This window comes from Falco biarmicus, chromosome 4, assembly GCF_023638135.1.
Source record: "Falco biarmicus isolate bFalBia1 chromosome 4, bFalBia1.pri, whole genome shotgun sequence".
NCBI lineage: Eukaryota > Metazoa > Chordata > Aves > Falconiformes > Falconidae > Falco > Falco biarmicus.
In genome coordinates, this window is record NC_079291.1 from 61,395,493 (window position 1) to 61,414,614 (window position 19,122).

The 19,122-nt window shown below is 62.0% G+C and overlaps 2 protein-coding genes and 1 non-coding gene across 3 annotated transcripts in view; 2 read left to right on the forward strand and 1 right to left on the reverse strand.

The window, feature by feature from the left end:
- CCM2 (CCM2 scaffold protein) overlaps window positions 1-4,264 on the reverse strand; it is a 38,846-nt gene extending 34,582 nt beyond the window's left edge. The window contains exon 1 of the mRNA XM_056336765.1: window positions 4,005-4,264. Coding sequence (XP_056192740.1) covers window positions 4,005-4,034 — 30 coding nt within the window. The 5' untranslated portion in view covers window positions 4,035-4,264. The remainder of the gene's footprint in view (window positions 1-4,004) is intronic.
- Window positions 4,265-5,388: 1,124 nt separating this feature from the next.
- On the forward strand, window positions 5,389-5,521 carry LOC130149332 (small nucleolar RNA SNORA9). The gene has a single exon (XR_008821877.1). It is a non-coding gene; the product is annotated as a small nucleolar RNA SNORA9 (small nucleolar RNA).
- A 2,395-nt stretch (window positions 5,522-7,916) lies between these two features.
- On the forward strand, window positions 7,917-19,122 carry MYO1G (myosin IG). The gene is given in 24 exon segments (XM_056333992.1): window positions 7,917-8,219; window positions 9,127-9,335; window positions 9,421-9,514; window positions 9,883-10,048; window positions 10,123-10,176; window positions 10,446-10,541; window positions 10,637-10,753; window positions 11,327-11,533; window positions 11,609-11,754; window positions 12,262-12,376; window positions 12,922-12,942; window positions 12,944-13,064; window positions 13,067-13,092; window positions 13,163-13,233; window positions 14,339-14,413; window positions 14,505-14,637; window positions 15,012-15,178; window positions 15,261-15,468; window positions 16,259-16,482; window positions 17,335-17,479; window positions 17,581-17,685; window positions 17,767-17,880; window positions 18,366-18,520; window positions 18,614-19,122. Coding segments are annotated over 24 exon segments (3,021 nt in total). The 5' UTR covers window positions 7,917-8,124; the 3' UTR covers window positions 18,771-19,122.

Here is a 19,122-nt window from a genome sequence, read left to right on the forward strand (position 1 = left end):
CCAGACCATGGCAGCTAGAGCTTTATCACAGTCGCAGCCTGCCTAACTTATCCCAAAAGGACTGGGGATCAGGTCAGGGCTGCTGCATCAAGTCTCAGACTAGCAGAGAGCAATGGGTGATGGGCAGCCTACAGGAACGATCTCCACGTGGCTTGCCTTAGCTGGGAGTACAGATCTAGGCTCTGCATGCAAAGCACCACAGGATCCAAGTACTCATGGGTGCTTTCGTTAGCCTAAAAACCTCCCAGGAAGCTAAAAATACAGATGCTGCATTCACTCGAGTGGCCTAAATAAGTGAAGTCATGGAAGAACCATTCCTGCAGCAACAGTCTCAAACATGAACATGGGTGCAGGGCTTGTCAAAGCCCAGCGGTTATTCCAGACAAGAACAAGCTAGATATTCAGGATAACGAAAGAAGCTCAAGTGATTTGTCCTGCAAGCAGAAATTCCCACAAAACTGTGACTCCAAGCTCAGCCCCTCTGTATTTATGTTAAGGCTAGATGCTCGCCCTGTGCCACCCAACTTCAAGACCCAGCTCTGTCTCAGCTATTTAATAACCACCTCGCTGCCCCTGAGAAGCTTCTCGGCTTTCTATTCACCTCCACACATACCAGCGCAGAACCCGACCCTGCTGCCCAAGGCCTCTGGTGTGGAGCGAAGCACACTTTGGAGTTACAAGCTCAGTTTTGGCAGACATTTTGCAATGATCTGCACAAGAAGGAATTGCTGGACTGGCCAATATCCTCAATATTAACCAGCATTTTAAACCACAAAGAATTCAGTACCACAGATACTGATCAGTTTTACGAGGAAGATCTGGCAATTGCAGAGGCAGCTGCTGTAAGAGGCCTGGGAACAGGCGAAGTGAGCCAGCATCAGAGATCTAGGGCATACCCGAGATGGAAGAGTCAGGAATTTTATGCAAACATCTGATACCGCCCACAGAGAATTACTTCAGGAAAACCATGCAAGGATTTCACACTGCATCACCTGCAGCAGCCTGGCAGCCATTGCACAGATGTGAGATGTTTCCTGCGACACAGGCCAGCAGGAAAATCCTCTCTACAGGCAAATAACAACAGGGCAGCCAAGAAATCTGCCTTCATCCTCCCTCCATCCCTTCTCTTTCCAGGAAGGGGCATGCCAAGAACAGGCATGCCAAGAACATCCATCCTCGCCTGAGGCTCCCAAGCATGAGACCAGCTGCTCTTCCAGCCCCAGGCAGGTTCCCACAGCCCAGCTGACTGCAGCAGCAAGTGCTGAGGAAGCCGCGTGGCCTCATGGCACAGCCGGAGGCAACATCCTCCAAGTCGATCCATCCTTCCTCACAATATCAGAGAGAAATGTGTGTTTTGCCCCAAACCTGTCTGAGACACAGCTCTCACAACCACAGCCAAAAGCTGGCTGGACATGCTCCATCCCACCACTGCTGTATTCCGGTTGGGATAACCCCACTGGCATGAGCCACCAGAGGCAAAAGCTAAGGAAGACAAGTTCCTGGCAGGATTTCCAGGGTTCCACTTTAACAAGTACATGCTTTGTCTAAAGCTGCAGTCAGCCCCAAAGCAAGGCTGGGATTTTCTCCCTAGTCCTGACCAAACCTGCCCTAAGACACCTTCAGAGAGGCGTTAAACAAACTCAGTTGCCCCATTTCAGCCCATAATGCCACTGGCAGAGGACCAGGACCTGCCTTCTGGAATGATCCACAGCATATAAAAGACACAAAGAGTTTTCCCCTGCAGCTGGGAACTGCTGTGGCACAGGAGATTAATAAGCCCACCTCTGCAGCCAAATTAACTGCGTTTGATAGTAGTCCAAACTCAAAAGAGCCGCAGGCATCTGCTTCAAGGGTTAACTAACTACCACTATGATGGAAAAGTACACTGAGAAAGTACTGTAAGCCCGTGGCTTGGCCCAGGAGATGCTATCCCTGTGCAACACAGAGTTCCTCAGCTGCAGCCCCACTCCTGCGGGTCTCTGCATGTTCCTTGTCCATTGGGATCACCAACAATGCAGCAAAGAAGCAGATCAGGGGATTGGAGCGGCCAGGTCTGGGGTCACCAGTACAGGAGAGACTGGAACATGTGAGAGCTGGCCCAGAAAGGGCCATGAGTATCCATCACACAATGAGAGGCTGGGAGAGGTGGGATCATCCAGCCTGGAGAAGAGGAGGTCGGGGAGGGATCAGATCAGTGTGTACAAGGATCTGGTGCAGGAGGAAAGAGGAATACAAAGTCTTCCCAGTGACAGAACATGAAGGAACAGGAACACTGCAAATCCTGTTCATAGAAAGAAAAAAACTCAACAGCTTTCTTCACTGTGAGGGTGAACACAGAGCAGGTTGCCCAGATAGACTGCTAATTTTCCATCCTTGGAGCTACGCAGTACTCCAGAGGGCAGTCTGCTCCCAGCAGAAGACTGAACTGGGCCATCTCACCCCGACACCTCAGCCACCCCGAGGATCCACAGGTACAAGAGTTAGCTGCCTCTTCTCACACTAACACAGTCCCAGGTTACACCAGCCAGCACAACAACGCTCTCTTCTCCTACCACCCCGGCCACACAAGTAAACAGCTCTTCTGGAAAGCACCATTTTGCAAGGCAAAATCTCCCAGGTTTTTCCAAAATAGCAGAGAAACATTTTTCAGCAGACAAGAAATGATTCCGCTCCTACAACATATCACATCTTGTCTACGTATTTGAGCTGCGCACACTTCTAGCCCTGCAGTCACTCCCTACCACGAAGGGGCATTTGCCTACATCTATAAAGTTACTCTACAATTATCCACGGCCCCAGGAACAAGCACCTGGAGTTGTTTCTTCTTGAAAGGAGGAAGACAACATATCCTGATGAGTAACTTCTCTTTCCACCTGTGCTGCTGATCCTGCTGCACCACACGTGGTTCACCAGACATCACAAAGGGACAGTCAGTGGTTTTACTTCCCAGATCTGGCTCTGTGGGAAGCCTGTACAGTAACTTCAGAAAAAAACCAACCATTCAATATTTCTCATTCTGTGTGTATTCTGTTCGTTTCAAACCAGTTTCAGCAGGAGACTCTGCTGCCACCTTCCGAGATCACCGTTACTGCAAGTACCCCCAAAACCGACTAAAAATAGCTTGTTTCCCCCCAGTTATGTCATCAAAGCAAGGGAAGGGTTGTTTCTTTTGCAAAGAGCCAACCCACCCCCAGCTCAGGGAGCACCACTCTTAGCAAGTGTCCCAGCCTCAGTCCCCAGCTCCAGCTTCACCTCCTCCACACAACATAAAAATACGTTTAAACATGAGAAAGTAGAGCAGCCTGTTTGCAGTCAACACAGACAGAGCTTGCTGACCTTTGAGGCGCTTACAGTGCTGCAGTCCTGACTATAGCTGACTGAATATATGCATATAAACACATAAACCAGATGCATGTGTGTATAGCATGCCCAGTTTAGTGCCACTGTCAGCAGACAACAGGCCAGCACTACTACAGAATTCATTTTAAGGTGCTTCATTGATTATTTGCCTCATTTATTGACTGGGGAGAAAAGCAGAAGGGTAAATCAGCCCCTGACCGGTATCAAGGCACCAGCAGAGTGGTGGGAGCCAACCCATACCGTGGTTGAAGACAGGGCATGCCTGGAAGGCAGCTGACCCACAGCAGCGCTCCCCCCAAGCCCACCACGAGAATTTTAGCAGGAAGCAAGGCCCCGGCCCCCACAGCAGTCACAAACACAGGGAGGTGCTCAGCTCAGACAGGGCCACACCTGGAACCACCACAGGGAGGGAACAAGGATCAAGAAGCCAAGAGAGGGTCCAGCTACCCCTGCGAGGGTTCCAGGACAAGGAAAGCCACGAGTCCAGCGCCAAAGGGAGCCCAAACAGCCTCAGCCCAGGGGATGATGCAGCACCCCAGGCCCGGAGGTGAGGGAGGACCCCCTCTGCCAGGGGCACGGCAGGACCCGCCAGCTACCCTCCACCTCCAGAGCAGCGAGGAGGCCCGGTGACGGCCCATACTCACCTTCTTGCCTTTCTTGCCCTCCTCCTCCATGTCTCCGGCGGCGGCGGCCCCGGCCCCCCCCGGGGCATCCCCGCAGCTGCCGTGCTCGCCCGGCCTGTGTGCGCGGCGGGGCCCAGTAGCTCGACCTCACTGGCCGGCAGCAGCCATAGACCAACCCAGCTCCCACTCCCGGTCGCGACCCGCCCGCAGCCGCCTCAGCGCCACCACCAACTTTTCAATCCTGCCGCCATCTTGGGCGGCGGCTTCCCGGCGTGCACCGCGCTCCGCCCGCCGCCAGGAGGACTGACGTCAGTCCTCCCCGGCCGCGCGGGGATGGCGGGGCGCTCCGCGCATGCGCCGACCCCGCCGCAGCCTCGGGTTGGCCCCGCCCACTGCCGTTAGCCCCGCCCATTCAGCAGCAGGTTGCGCCCCCTTCGTAGGTCACCGCACCACCAGCCCCGCCCATCCAGGAACGCCTGGAGCGGCGGGCGCTGCGGCCCCGCCCAGCGCTCTAGCCACGCTCCGTCCCCAGTCAGGCTCCGCCCCCCGCGGCGCTGCGCATGCGCTGAATCCCTGCCCCGCTGCTGGGTGGTGCTGGCGTGCGGCGTGGCGTCACGCGCCGGCGTAGCTCCGCCCTCAGGCATGGCGACGATTGTGGCAGCTGTGGTGTGGCGTGGCGCGGCCCAGCGCCATCCGCCGCCATCCGGGGCCGGGGCTGCTCCCAGGGACGGGGGGCGAACTGAGGTCTCTCTGCGACGGTGCGGCGGGAGGCGCTGCACTGCCAGCGGGCTCCGCCGCCGTGAGGTGCTGTGGGCGTGGTGCATGCTGGGAAGAGTAGTTCTCCGTGGGCCGCATGTGGCCGCCCGCAGCCTAACCGGGGTGGGGCAGGGGGGTTCTCACGGCGGGGAGCCGGGATCCGGGGCCGGGGGGGACTCCCGGGGGAAGTGGGGCTTATGGAGTTGGGGGGGAAATCTCATGGGCCGGGGGAGTTCCCTGAGGTTGGGGGAGGCCCTGGGGCTGGGGCTCACTGGGGGAGCGGGGCTCATGGGGCCGGGGGTAGATCATGGCGGGCAGTAGGGCTCCCTGGGCTGGGGGGGGGGGGCTCCCAGGGGGGAGCGAGTCTCATGGGGCTGGGGGGATGTCCTAGAGCCGGGAGGGGCTCACTGGGGAAGCGAGGGGTCCTGGCACCGCGGGAGGCTCACTGGTGGAGCAGGAGGTGTTGGGGCCGGGCTCACTGGGGAGCGGGGCTCAGAGGGGTGTGGGGGGTGTTGGGGCCGGGGGGGCTCGCTGGGGCAGCGGAGCTCATGGGAGCGGGGTGTTCATACTGGGAAGTGGGACTCCCAGGGTTAGGGGGGTTGGAGGGAAGTTCACGGGCCTGGGGGGCGCGTGTCCCTCCCACCCCCCTTAGCAAGCCTTCCAGCGTGGGGGGGCCTGGCGTGGCCCCCGCCGTTCCTGCAGCGCTTGCCAGAGCAGCCCGGGACGGTTTGAGGCCCCTCCCTGCCCTACCCGGGGAGCGGTTATAGACATCCCGGACACCCCTGGGCCGTGGGGCAGCAAGGGGGCTGCAGGGCCAGCTGCCACCACCCTGTGCCGCTCATCCTGTTCTTCCCCATGCCAGGCTCCTGCTCTGATGCTCCAGAGGACACTCTTGGTACTCCGGAGGATGGATGTAGGAAGCTGCCAGGAATGAGAAGGTGGGTTCAACGGGCTTGTCACTGTAGTTAGCCTGTTTCTGTGCAATTAGCAGCTGCTGAGGCCATTTTCCCCTTGTTAACAAGGGGTTCAGTGCTGAAATCTCATGGGACAGCTGCGGTGTGGGGCACAGAGCCACTCCGCAGCCTTATCCCACTGGGATTTATTCAGCAACTGCCACCTGTCCTGGGGAATGGTTCCCTGCTCTTTCCCCTGTCACTGCAATTAGCCTAATTCTGCATAATTAGCCCTGCCAAACCTCCTCAGCGACCCAGCAGCCCCACCATGGGGCTGTGCCCCCTGTGGCTTGCGGTGCCAGTTCTGGGGCCACTGCATGCCATGAGGCTGCGCTCCCCAGCTGTTCCTGGGGCCCCCCTCGCTCTGCTTGTGCCATCGGGCTCAGCACCACAATGCCAGCAAGGCCTAGCCATGCCGTGCCACCCAGCTGGGGCATGGGGAGCCCCGCTGCCGGCAGCGCCATATGGTGGCATCCCAGTGGGTTTCTTTGGTGTCGGGTACCCACGGTGCGTCCTTGCCGCAAGCCTCCCAGCATGGGGGGGGCCTGGTGTGGCCCCCACCTTTCCTGTAGCGCTTGCCAGAGCACCCAGGGATGGTTCGTGGCCTCGCCCCGCTGTGCCGGGGGGGGGTTGTATACATCCCGGACACCCCCAGGCCTGAGGGAGGGTGCGGGGACCCCTGGGTGGTGCCCAGCCTGCTCCGCCAAGCACAGCAGTGCAGGCTGCTGCCAGCGCTCATCCTGCGCTTCCCCCATCCAGGTTCCTGCTCCAATGCTCTGGAGGGATGTAGGAAGCCACTGGGAGTGAGGAGGTGGGTTCAATGGGCCAGTCACCATAATTGGCCTAATTCTGTGTAATTAGCAGCTGTCAAGGCTGTGTCCCCTCATTAATGAGGGGCTTAGTGCCAAAATCCTGCAGGAGAGCTGCAGTGTGGGGCACAGAGCTGCCTGGCAGGATTTATTCAGCAACCACTGCCTGACCTGGGGAGGGGTCCCCTGCCCTCTCCCTGGTCACCATAATTAGCCTAATTCTGCATAATTATCAGCTGCTGAGGCATTGTCCCCTTGTTAACTGGGGGCTCAGTGCCAAAATCCCACAAGCAGGGTCAGTGCTTGCCAGGGCAGCCTGGGGGCGGTTTGAGGCCTCTCCCTGCCCTCAGCACCCCCCATGTGCTCCTGGCAGCATAATTAATCCTGCAAATTAAACATACAGGCAGACAAGCAGCACCTGGCTGTGCAGGTGGAGGGAGGAGCTTCCACCGGAGCACGGGCAGAAGGCAGCACAGTGTGTCCCCCACAGGACTTCCACCGGGGCTTCGTGCCTGGGACCACGATGCCGCAGCTGCAGGGGGGAACGACACCAGCGTGGGGACCAGCGTGACAGCGCTTCCGGCAGTGCAGCAAGAGCTCTGCCGAGTCCCGCTCATGGTATGAGGAGTGGCACAGATTCAGCCCTGCTAAGAGCCACTGGTGTCGGTGGATTCAGTATTAACCCTTGACTTCCCCCCTTGTGACTCTAAACCTTTTTTTTTTTTTCTTTGATTTTAGGTGAAAATCTGGTAGATCGCCCCATTTTCGGGAAAACCACTGGGAAAACCAGGTGGCAGCCTTCCGGCAAAGCCTGCCGTGCTCCTCACTGGCTCGGTACGATTGTTTTTTGGCTACTGGGCTTTACTGGGAGTAAACTGTTAAAAACCTGGGAATATTGGCGAGTGCCAGTTTGCCATAATAACTGTGAGTGGAGCTGTGGAGTTGATAGCCTGGTGATGCCGCGGTGCGGGGCTGTTCTGTGCCTCAGTAGTGCCGTAATCCCCATTGTCTTAACACTTCCCCTCCCTTCTTTTCTAGCTGGATACCAGCATGGAGCCCATCTCTGATGATCTTCACCTTGCCTTGTCCTTCCCAGAGCTCCCAGTTACACCAGAGTTTTAACTGGGGGGACTGGGATGAGAGCGGGTGATGCCAGCATCTTAATAAATAATAGATTCCTCAGTGGGATTTTGGCGCGCTGTGGTAACGGGCAAGGGTGTGGGTGGCCCCAGCGATGATCACCGCCAGAACGGCACCGGAGGGAAGTTACCACCCCATAACCGCAGTTGGGGGGTGGGGACGGGACAGGACAGGCGTGATGGCTTGAGGTGACCTAGCCCCACAGCGTCCACCCCACACATCCCTCACCCCACCCTTCCCATGCACCCCACTGCGGGGTCCCCACCCTTTGCCATGGGGTGCGTGCTGCCAAAATCCGCCTTGGGGGTGGGGGGCTGAGTCCCCACCCTACAAATGTGGGTGTCCCTAGCCCCATGGCCGCCCCACTGAAACCCCATGGGAGGTGGTGACACTGCGCCCCCCGCGCCTGCGCCGCTGTCTCGGCGGTTGTTGGCGCAGGAAGCCGGTGCAGCGTAGGGGAAGTGGGTGCCTGGCGGGCGCGGCATGGCGGAGCTGGAGGGTCCCGAATTTGGCAAAGCTGACTTCGTCCTCCTGGATGAGGTGACGATGGAGCAGTTCCTGCAGAACCTGCGCCTGCGGTACGGGGGGCGCACGAGGGGGGGCTGCACGGGGGGGCACCCCAAGGCGCTGCCGGGGCTGGTGGTTCCCACCGGTGGGTGCTATGCTGCGAGACCCCCAGCATCACCCACGCAGTATCATCCATGCAGTGGCTGGAACGTGGGCGCTGCCAGGCTGGGGTACACCAGGCACCCCGAGTCCTGCATGGTAGCACCAGACTCCAGCTGCGCAGGAAACATCTGGGCGGTGCCGCGTGTCCATGGGGGGGAACTGAGGCACATCGTGTCCCCCCTGGAGCAGGTTGGGGGGTGCAGGGTGTGGAGGGGCTCACAGGGTGTGCAACCACGTGCTTCCTGTGCTCTCCCCGCTGCCCCACAGCACCGCTCAGTCCCACAGCAGTGGGTGGCTGTGCCCCATGGCGTGGTGCTGCGGCACCGTGTGTGGTAGGGTGTGCATCCTGCCCTACAGCACCCTGCAGGATGTCATCTTTCTGCACAGCACCCAAGGCGGTGTCCCGCTCCATAGCTCAGCACCTTGCAGGGTGCCGCCCTGCCCCCCAGCACTCAGCAGGGCGCCATCCTGCCCCCCATCACCACACCCCGCAGAGTGCCACCCCACAGTACTATACCCTGCAGGGTGCCATCCTGACCCACAGCACCCCATAGGCTACCACCCCATGGCACAGCACCCCACAGCACTGTACCCTGCAGGGTGTTATCCTGCTCCCCAGCACCACTCCCTACAGGGTCCTCTCCCAGCCCCACAGCACAGCACCCCGCAGGGTACCATCCTGCCCCACAGCACTACATCCTGCAGAGTGCCACCCCACTGAACTGTACCTTGCAGGGTGCCACAGCACCCCATGGCACAGCACTCTGCAGGGTGCCGTCCTGCCCCACAGCCTACCCCACGGCCACCCCTGTGCAGGTTCTTGCAGGGCCGCATCTACACGTACATTGGGGAGGTGGTGGTGGCGGTGAACCCGTACCGGGCGCTGGCGCTGTACGGCCCGCCGGCAGTGGAGCACTACCGTGGCCGTGAGCTCTACGAGCGCCCACCCCACCTCTTTGCCCTGGCTGATGCCGCCTATAAGGCCATGAAGCGCCGTGCCAAGGACACCTGCATCGTCATCTCAGGTAGGGGCTGGTGACGCTGGGGGGCATGTGGGTGGAGGGCACCCATGGGTGGGTGCCCTCACCCAGCCCCTGCCGTCCCTGCCAGGCGAGAGCGGGGCGGGCAAGACGGAGGCCAGCAAGTACATCATGCAATACATCGCCGCCATCACCAACCCCTCCCAGCGCGCCGAGGTGGAAAGGTGGGTCTGGCCCCATGGTGCCAGCAGGAGGCTGGGTGCCAGCTGGGGGGGGTCCCTGGTGGCCCTGGCTGTGCGGCGAGAGCTGGGGTATCCAGGGGTCCCAGGGTGGGGGGGGGGCGGGCAGATTCTGTGTGCATCAGTGAAGCTGCAACACTGCGATGCTGCGGTGTTCTGTGCCATGCTGTACTGTGCATGTGGTGCCACGCCGTGCCGTGCTGTGCCATGCAATGCTACACCATGCTGTGCCTTTCATGCTGTGCTGTGCCATGGCTGCCACAGCATGCAATGCCATGGCACACCATGCCGTGCTGTGCCATGCCAGAGTGCTATACTGTAGCACTCCGTGCCGTGCCGTGCCGCCCCAGCAGAGTGAAGAATGTGCTGCTGAAGTCCAACTGTGTCCTGGAGGCCTTTGGCAATGCCAAGACCAACCGCAATGACAACTCCAGCCGCTTCGGCAAGTACATGGACATCAACTTCGACTTCAAGGGTGACCCGACTGGCGGCCACATCCACAACTACCTGCTCGAGAAGGTGTGGGGCTGGTGCGGGCGGGTGGACACTGGGCTCACCAGCACTGCCTGGCACCCACCTGGCTCCTCTTCCAGTCCCGAGTCCTCCAGCAACAGCCAGGAGAGAGGAACTTCCATGCCTTCTACCAGGTGTGCCGGGAATGGGGCAGGTTGGGGTGGGGATGGAATGGGATGGGGATGGAACGGGGACGGGGACGGAACGGGGATGGGGATGGGGATGGAACGGGGATGGAACGGGATGGGCATAGAATGGGATTGGGATGGGGATTGGGATGGGGATGGGGAGAGACAGGACTGGCTGCAGCAGGGTAGGGGGACACACAGTGGCACCAGCCAGTCCAGGTGACACCGGGCCGGGGGTCCCGGCCCCACCATGTGCTGACCCCCCCACCCCGCAGCTTCTGCTGGGCGCACCAGCGGCACTGCTGGCCTCGCTGCACCTCTGCCGGGACCCTGGCACCTACCGCTACACCCAGGAGGGCACCCCGGGCAGCGTGAGTGTGGCGGGGGGCAGGCTGGTGGGGGGCTGGGGGGGCAGGCTGGGGGTCCCGGCCCCTCACACCACCCCTGGCCCCTCATGCTGCCCCAGGCCTGCGGAGACGACGCGGCTGGTTACCGAGCGGTGGAGGAGGCAATGTCCATCATCGGCTTCTCCCAGGAGGAGATGGGCTCTGTGCGCCGGATCCTGGCTGCCATCCTGCATCTGGTGAGACCCTCACACCAGTACGGCCCCCTGCGCATGAGTATGGTCCCCCATGCACCAATACAGGGCCCCACCATGCACCAGTACAGCCCCCCTGCGCACCAGTGTGGCCCCTCGAACACTGGTACAGCTCCTGACCACCACCACTGGTATGGCTCCCCTGCACACCAGTACAGCCCCCACAAACCAGTGCAGCCCTGTGCAGTGCAGCACAGCTCAATGCAAACCAGCACAGCCCAGCATAAACCAGCATAGCCAGCACAGCCTGGGGCAAACCAGTATGGCTCAGGACAGCCCAGCATGGCCCAGCTCAGCCCAATGCAAACCAGTACAGCCCAGCGTGGCCCAGCCCAGCCCAATACAAACTACTATACAGCCTGTATGGCCCAATACAAACCAGTACAGCCCAGCGTGGCCCAGCCCAGCCCAATACAAACTAGTACAGTGCAGCGTGGCCCAGCCCAGCCCAATACAAGCCAGTACAGCCCAGCACAGCCCATGGTGCGGGAGGGGCTGATGCTGGACTTGCGGGTGTCCCCCCCACATTCACCCACCAACGTGGTGGGTCTGCTCCAGGGCAACATCGGGTTCATGGCAGAGGGCGAGGTGGCAGCAGTGGAGGACACGGCGCAGCTCCCAGTGCTGGCCGAGCTGGTGGCCACAGCACCTGAGAACCTGCACCGGGCACTGCTGACCCGCACGGTGGCAGCCGGCGGCGGGGAGCTGATCGAGAAGGGCCACAGCCCCAAGGAGGCTGCCTATGCCCGGGATGCCTGTGCCAAGGTAGGGAGGGGGACATGGGGTGACAGGTCTCCCCCCAGCACCCATGGGTGCCCACCACCCTGTCCCTGTGTCCAGGCCATCTATGAGCGGCTCTTCTGCTGGATCGTGGGGCGCATCAACGCTGGCATCGCCACCCGCGGCTATGATGCCCGCCTGTACGGCAAGAGCACTGTCATTGGCGTCCTCGACATCTATGGCTTTGAGATCTTCGACACCAACAGGTGACCTGGCCCAGGGGTGGCAGGAGGGACACTGGAACACGTGGAGGGACAGGACCTGGAAGGAACAGGGTGGGGAGATTGAAGATGGGAAGGGCTCGTGGAGGGGACAGGGGACACCTGGGAGGGACACAGGAGGTGAGAGGACTCAGGAGGGACACATGGATAGGACAGGACCTGGGAGGGACACAGGGAGGGAATGGCATCCAGGAGGGACACATGGAGGGGACAGGGCTTAGGAGGGACACATGAAGGTGGCAGGACCCTGGGAGGACTCAAGGAGGGCGACAGAGCTTGGGAGAGACATGTGGGGGTGGGGATGCCCAGGGGACATGCAGAAGGGGACAGGACCTCAGGGAATACATGGAGGTGACAGAACCAGGACCAGGAGGGACCCATGGAGGGACGGGACCCAGGGGGGGGCGGCAGCAGGGCCACGCATCTTGGGGAGCACCCAAGGGATGTGGCAAGGGGGCAGCTGGCGGGGCTGTCCTGACCCCCTGCCCACAGCTTCGAGCAGTTCTGCATCAACTACTGCAACGAGAAGCTGCAGCAGCTCTTCATCGAGCTGATCCTGCGGCAGGAGCAGGCCGAGTACCAGCGGGAGGGCATCACCTGGCAGAGCGTGAGGGGACGGGGGGGACAGGGGGGGCATCGCCTGGCAGAGTGTGAGGGGACGGGGGGGGACAGGGGGGGCATCGCCTGGCAGAGTGTGAGAGGATGGGGGATGGGGAAGACGCAAAGGAATGTGTGATGTCATGGGGGAGACATGGCGGGGACATGGGGACAACGCTTGGCAGATATGAAGAGCTTGGGAGCAACAGTGGGAAGTGGCGGGGCACGGATGCATCACCTGGCAGAGCTTGGGGGACATGGTGGGGACATGGGGGACATTGCCTGCAGAGCTTGGGAGACAGGGGGACATGGGTGGCATTGCCTGGCAGAGCATGAAGGACACAGAGGGACTTGGCGGGGACATCACCTGGCAGAGGGCGAGCAGCTTGGGGGGACCTGGGGGGCATTGCCTGGCACAGCGTGGTGGGGACATGGGGAGCACAGTGGGGACGTGTATGTCATCACCTAGCATGGCGAGATTTGGGGGTGTATGGGGGCAAATCAAGGTGCCTGGGGGTGGCAATTTGGGGTGCCCACCCCCCCCGCCCTCCCTAGATCGAGTACTTCAGCAACGAGCCCAATCGTGGAGCTGGTGGAGCAGCCCCACCGTGGCATCCTGGCGCTGCTGGACGAGGCCTGCCTGGCCGCGGGGACCGTCACTGACTCCCTCTTCCTCGCTTCCATGGACACCCGTCTCGGCTGCCACCCCACTACACCAGCCGCAAGGTGCTTCTGGGGGGGATCAGGGGCAGCAGGGGTTCTGTGGCAGGGGGCTGACACCCCCCCTGCTCCCCAGCTCTGCCCCACAGACAAGACCATGGAGTTCAACCGGGATTTCCGCATCAAGCACTACGCAGGAGACGTCACGTGAGGGGACATGGGGGGCTGTGGGTGTCAGTGGGTGGCCCTGGGGCTGTGGGGCACCATGAGGGACCTTGGGTGGACATGGGGGCCACTTGGGACCATGGGGCTGTAGAGCACTTGGGGGTCTAGAGTTGACCATGGGGCTGTGGAGTTCCATGGGGGGCCATGTGGGAGCACAGAGGGGGGGTCTTGAGGGGCTTGTGGGAGGTGGTTTGGGGTCATGGGGGACCATGGGCGACTGGTGGGGGCTCGGCTCGGGCTGTGGGAGTGTGGGTGGCCATCGGGGACTGTGGACATCATGGGTGGCCTTGGGGTCACGTGGAGCCTGGGAGGGCATGAGGGTCATGGGGGTGTGGCCGCCACTAGGGACCATAGGGCTGTAGGACTTTTGAGGGTCTAGGTTTGACCATGGGGCCATGGAGAGCCACAGGGGGCCACGTGGGAGCACGGGGTGGGGTCTTGAGGAACCGTAGGGGTGGTTTGGGGCCATGGGGGACCATCAGTCTGTGGGGAGCCACAGGGGACTGGCGGGGGCTCAGCTGGGGCCATGGGAGCATGGGTGGCTGGTGGGAACTGTGGACATCATGAGTGGCCCTGGGGTTGTGGAGGACTGTGGGTGGCCTTGGAGCCACGAGAGACCTTGGGAGGGCCATGGGGACACCCAGGACTGTGGAGGGCCACAGGGATGTGGGGGCCCTTGGTTGATCGTGGGGCTCTGAGGACCCATGGGGGATTGTGTGGAGCCATCCAGGACTGTGGGGGGACCATTTTGGGGACTGCTGAGGTCCATGGGGTCTGGGAGGTCCCCAAAGGCCATGTGCAGCAGGATGGGCTGTGGAGGACGTGCCATGCCATACCCTGGGGACAGTGGCGACAGGCTTGGGGGACTCTGCCCATGAGCACTGAACCCCACAGCCCCCTGGCCTCCATGGGTGCCCCCAGGGCCACATGTCACCCCATCACAGGGGTACCCCCAGCAGCCCCTGGCTCACCATGGGGTGGAAGGGCAGCCCGGACACCAGGATCCCACAGGGTGCAGCTCCCCCCCACCCCCCAACACCCCAGGGAGGCCAGAGGAGCCCCCCAATGTGCTGTCCCCCTCCTTCAGGTACTCAGTGGAGGGTTTCCTGGACAAGAACAAGGACACGCTCTTCCAGGACTTCAAGCGGCTCCTCTACAACAGGTTGGGGACACAGGGGACATAGCTGGGGGGTTGGTAGCACAGCTGTGGGGGGGGAGCGGTATTGCCAGCACCACGTCAACACTGTCCCCAGCGCGGACCCCGTGCTGCGTGCCATGTGGCCCGATGGGGAGCAGAGCATCACCGAGGTCACCAAGCGCCCGCTGACCACCGGCACGCTCTTCAAGAACTCCATCGTGGCCCTGGTGGAGAACCTCGCCTCCAAGGTAGGGGACTGGCGACAGCCAGGCATGTCCCCTGTGCCAGCCTGGCGTGTCCCTGCACTAACCTAGCATGTCCCCAGCCCATCTTGGTGTGTGCCCATGGCAGCTGGGCATGGCCTCAAGCCACATAGGCATGTCCCTGTGCCAGCCTGGCACATCCCCAAGCTAGCCGAGATGTATTTGAGCCAGCGGGGCATGTCCCCAGCCAGCCCAGATGTCCTTGAGCCAGCGGGGCATGTCCCCAAGCCGCTGAGCCCTCCTGTCCCTGTGCCACCCATGCCCGATGCAATGCCCCGAGCCCCCCAGCCCCGGACACCCATGGGCTCAGTGCCACCCACAGGTGCCACCATGGTGCCATCCCCTCTGTGTCCCCGCAGGAGCCCTACTACGTGCGCTGCATCAAACCCAACGACCAGAAGTCACCGACGCTCTTCGATGAGGAGCGCTGCCGGCACCAGGTCTCCTACCTGGGGCTGCTGGAGAACGTCCGGGTGCGCCGCGCCGGCTTCGCCTACCGCCAGCCCTACCACCGCTTCCTCCTGCGGTATGGCCTGCGCCCCCCAGGACACCCAGCCTCCCTGGGACCCCCAGCCCCCCGCACCCCCTGACCCTGCTCTGCCCCCTAGGTACAAGATGACCTGTGAGTACACGTGGCCCAACCACCTGATGGCCAGCGACCGGGAGGCCACGCAAGCCCTCCTGGAGCAGCATGGCTTCCAGGATGACGTGGCTTATGGCCACACCAAGGTCTTCATCCGCACACCCCGCACCCTCTTCTGCCTGGAGCAGGAGCGAACACAGCTCATCCCCATCATCGTCCTGCTGCTGCAGAAGGTGGACATGGGCAACATGAGCTGGCTCGGTCTCCACTCCACCGGGGTGACACAGGGTTGGGGGACGCCCAGGGTGCCGGCTGGGTGCTGGCGGTGCCGGCAGAGCGAGCAGACAGCCAGGGCTCTGCCTACATGGGGAGCTGCTGGCACCACAGGCTTGGAGTGGGGCAGGTGGCTGCTCCGGGCAGGGTGTAGGGCACAGGATTGTGCAGAGTGTGGGCTTGGCATGGGCAAAGCATGGTGTGGGGCAGGGCGTGGGGTGTGACATGGGGCATAGTACGGGGTGTGGGACATGGCACCTGGCATGGGGCAGGGCACTGGGTGTGCTGGGGGACATGGCGTGGGGCAGGGGTGTAGAGCATGGTGTGGGGCATGCTGTAGGGCACAGTATGGAGCACAGTGTGGGGCAGGGCATGGGGCGTGCTATGGGGCAAGGCACCAGGCAGGGGCATGGAGCATGGTGTGGGGCATGGCATGGGACGTGACGTGGGGGGTGGCATGGGGCACAGCACGGAGCATGGCATGAGGCAGAGAACCAGGCCCTGCATGGGGCTCAGCTTGGCACAAGGCCGGCTATGGGGCTGGCTGTGGGACAGCCCGTGGGGCCGGCCAGCACAGGGCACAACCCAGGACATTTCTTCGGAGCAGGGCGTGGGCCCCACTGGGGTGGTTTGGAGGGGGGAGGGGAGCAGCATTTTGGGGGCCTCCTTGTGCCGGGTGCCCCCCGGGTGCCACAGCCGTGCTGCTGATGGCACCCAGGGGCAGCACCGGCGCTGACGGGGCACTCACAGGCCTGGCGTGGTGCCCTGGCACGCCGGCGCTGCCGTCACCTGCGTGCCGCCTACACCATCATGGCCTGCTACAAGCGGCACAAGGTGAGGGCGTACCTGCGGGAGCTGCTGCGGCGCTTCCAGGCTGTCCGCGCCCTCCCCGATTTCGGCAAGAGTGTGGCTTGGCCGGAGCCACCAGCCGTGCTGCTGCACTTCCAGGATGCCAGCCAGCGCCTCTTCCGCAGGTACCATCCCAAATCCTGCTCCGCTCCCGAGCTGGGGTCGGGATGTGGGATGAGGACAGGGATGTGGAACGGGAACATGGGACGGAGACATGAGATGGGGACATAGGATAGAGATGTGGGATGGGGACAGGGATGTGAGACAGGGATATGAGATGGGGACATGGGATAGAGCTGCAGGAGGGGAATGTGGAACAGGAACATGGGATGGGGATGTGGGACAGGGACATGGGATGGAGACAGGGACTTGGGACAGGGATGTGGAACAGAAACACAGGAAGGGGATGTGGGATGGGGACAGGGACACAGGATGTGGACGCGAGATGGGGACGTGGGATAGAGACATGGGATGGGGATGGGGACATGAGACTGGAATGTGGGACAGGAACGTGGGATGGGGACATGGAACGGGAACATGGGATGGGGACATGGGATGGGTATGTGAACATGGGATGGGGATGTGGATGCAGGCAGGGATGAGGTACATGGGATGGAAATGTGGACATGGGATGTGGATGCAGAACAGGGAAGTGGGATGGGGACATGTGACAGGGAGATGGAACATGGACATGGGATGGGAAAGTGGGGTGGGGACAGGGGCATGGGATGGGGACACAAGATGGGGATGTGGGATAGGAACATGGGATGGATAATGCGGGAGGGGGACATGGACAGGGATGGGATGTAGGATGGGAAAGTGGACATGGGACAGGGACGTTGGACTGGAATGTGGGGTGGGGATGTGGGATAGGGACATGACATGGAAAGAGGATGCGGGCCGGGGGCATGTGAGCCAGGGGTGCAGGATGTGGACGTGGCATAGTGACATGACCGTGCCATGTCCCCCCGCCGCAGGTGGCGAGCACGGCAGATCATCAAGAACATCCCACCCTCTGAGATGGGGCAGATTCGGGCCAAGGTGGCCGCCATGGAGGTGCTGGAGGGGCTGCGGAAGGACTGGGGCTGCCAGCGCAGCTGGGTGCAGGATTACCTCTCCTCGGTAAGGGCTGGTGGTGGGTTTGGGGGTGCCCCATGGTGCGCCCCAAGGTGCCATCCCTGCCCCAGGGTGCCACCCCCACCCCATGCTGTGGCTCCCCACAGCCCAGTGAGAACCCCGGGCTGGCGCTGCCCTTCGCCCGCCGCCTCCAGACCCTCAAGGACAAGGTGCATTTTGGCTCTGTCCTCTTCTCCTGCCACGTCCGCAAGGTGAGTCAGGGGGATCCTGCCCGGCTGCCACGGTGGTGTCACCCCCCTGGCATGTCCCCTCACCTGTCCCTGTCCCTGCAGATCAACCGCTTTGGTAAGAGCCGGGACCGGGCCATCCTCGTGACGGACCAGCACCTCTACAAGCTGGATCCCCGGCAGCAGTACCGGGTGATGCGGGCGCTGCCCCTCAGCACCGTGAGTGTCCCCAACCCCACTGGTGACCCCAGGCCATGGGGAGACAAGGCCACCATCTCCTACACCCTTGCCCTGGTGAGCCTGGGATCAGGGGGACCCAGGTGTCCCAGCTGTCCCACTCCCACCCAGAAGCTGGAGATCCCTCTGTGGTCCCTGTGGCCAAGCACCAGGGCCATCCACATCGGCATGGTGAAGTCCCCTGGAACAGAGGTGGGATGCTGTCCCCACTACACTGTCCCCAGCTCTCTGGCCATGCTGTGCTGTCCCCACAACACTGGCTGTGCCACACTGTCCCCACCATGCTGTCCCCACCATGCTGACCATGCCATGCTGTCCCCATGACACTGGCTGTGCCACGCTGTCCCTGCTATACTGTCCCCACCATGCTGGACACAGTGCCTTGGCCATGCCATGCTGACCACGCCGTGTCCCCAAGCCCCCGAGGCAGCCATGGCTGTGGCAGTGATACCCAGACATCCCCACAGGTGACAGGGCTGAGCGTGACGAGCTGCCAGGCGCAACTGGTGGTCTTCCACACCCAGAGCCAGGAGGACCTGGCCGTGTGCCTGCACAAGATGCAGCCGGAGAGGGACAACCGGGTGGGCGAGCTGGTGGGCGTCCTCCTGGACCACTGCCGAGCGTGAGTTGGAGGGCTTGGGGTTGGGCGGGGCTCATTGGGTGCTGAGACACCCCCCCCCCCCCCCCCCCCCCCGCTGATGCTGGGATGTTGTAGGACCAAGCGGGAGCTGCAGGTTCGGGTCTCTGACTGCATCCAGCTGAGCCTACGTGGGCGCCGGCGGCTGCTGACAGTGGAGACGCGGTCGGATGCAGCCAACCCCGATTTTGGCAAAAGCCGTGATGGCTTCGTGCTTTACTGGCCCGGGAGATGAGGGGGGTGGGCAGTTGCTCCGTCGCCGCCCGGGCTGCATCCTGTCTGCCCACACCCTGCCCCCCTGGCCTCTGCTTTGGACCCTATGGCCCCACTGCAGCCCTGTGACCCCCAACCACGTGTCCCCCCACCCCACGGCCCCCGTGGGACAATGCCAAAGCCTCTGCGTGCACTGGGAATAAAGAGCTGGATGGGACCCCCACGGCCCCACCCCCCACAAGCATGGCTGGGACCCTCAGGACCCCCAGCAGCCCCAGCATGGGGCTGGGGTCCCCCAGAAACTCTGCCCAAAGTTTGGGGTCCTGCTAGCCTGGGCATGAGTGGGGAGCACAGGTCAGCTGCAATGGGGTTGG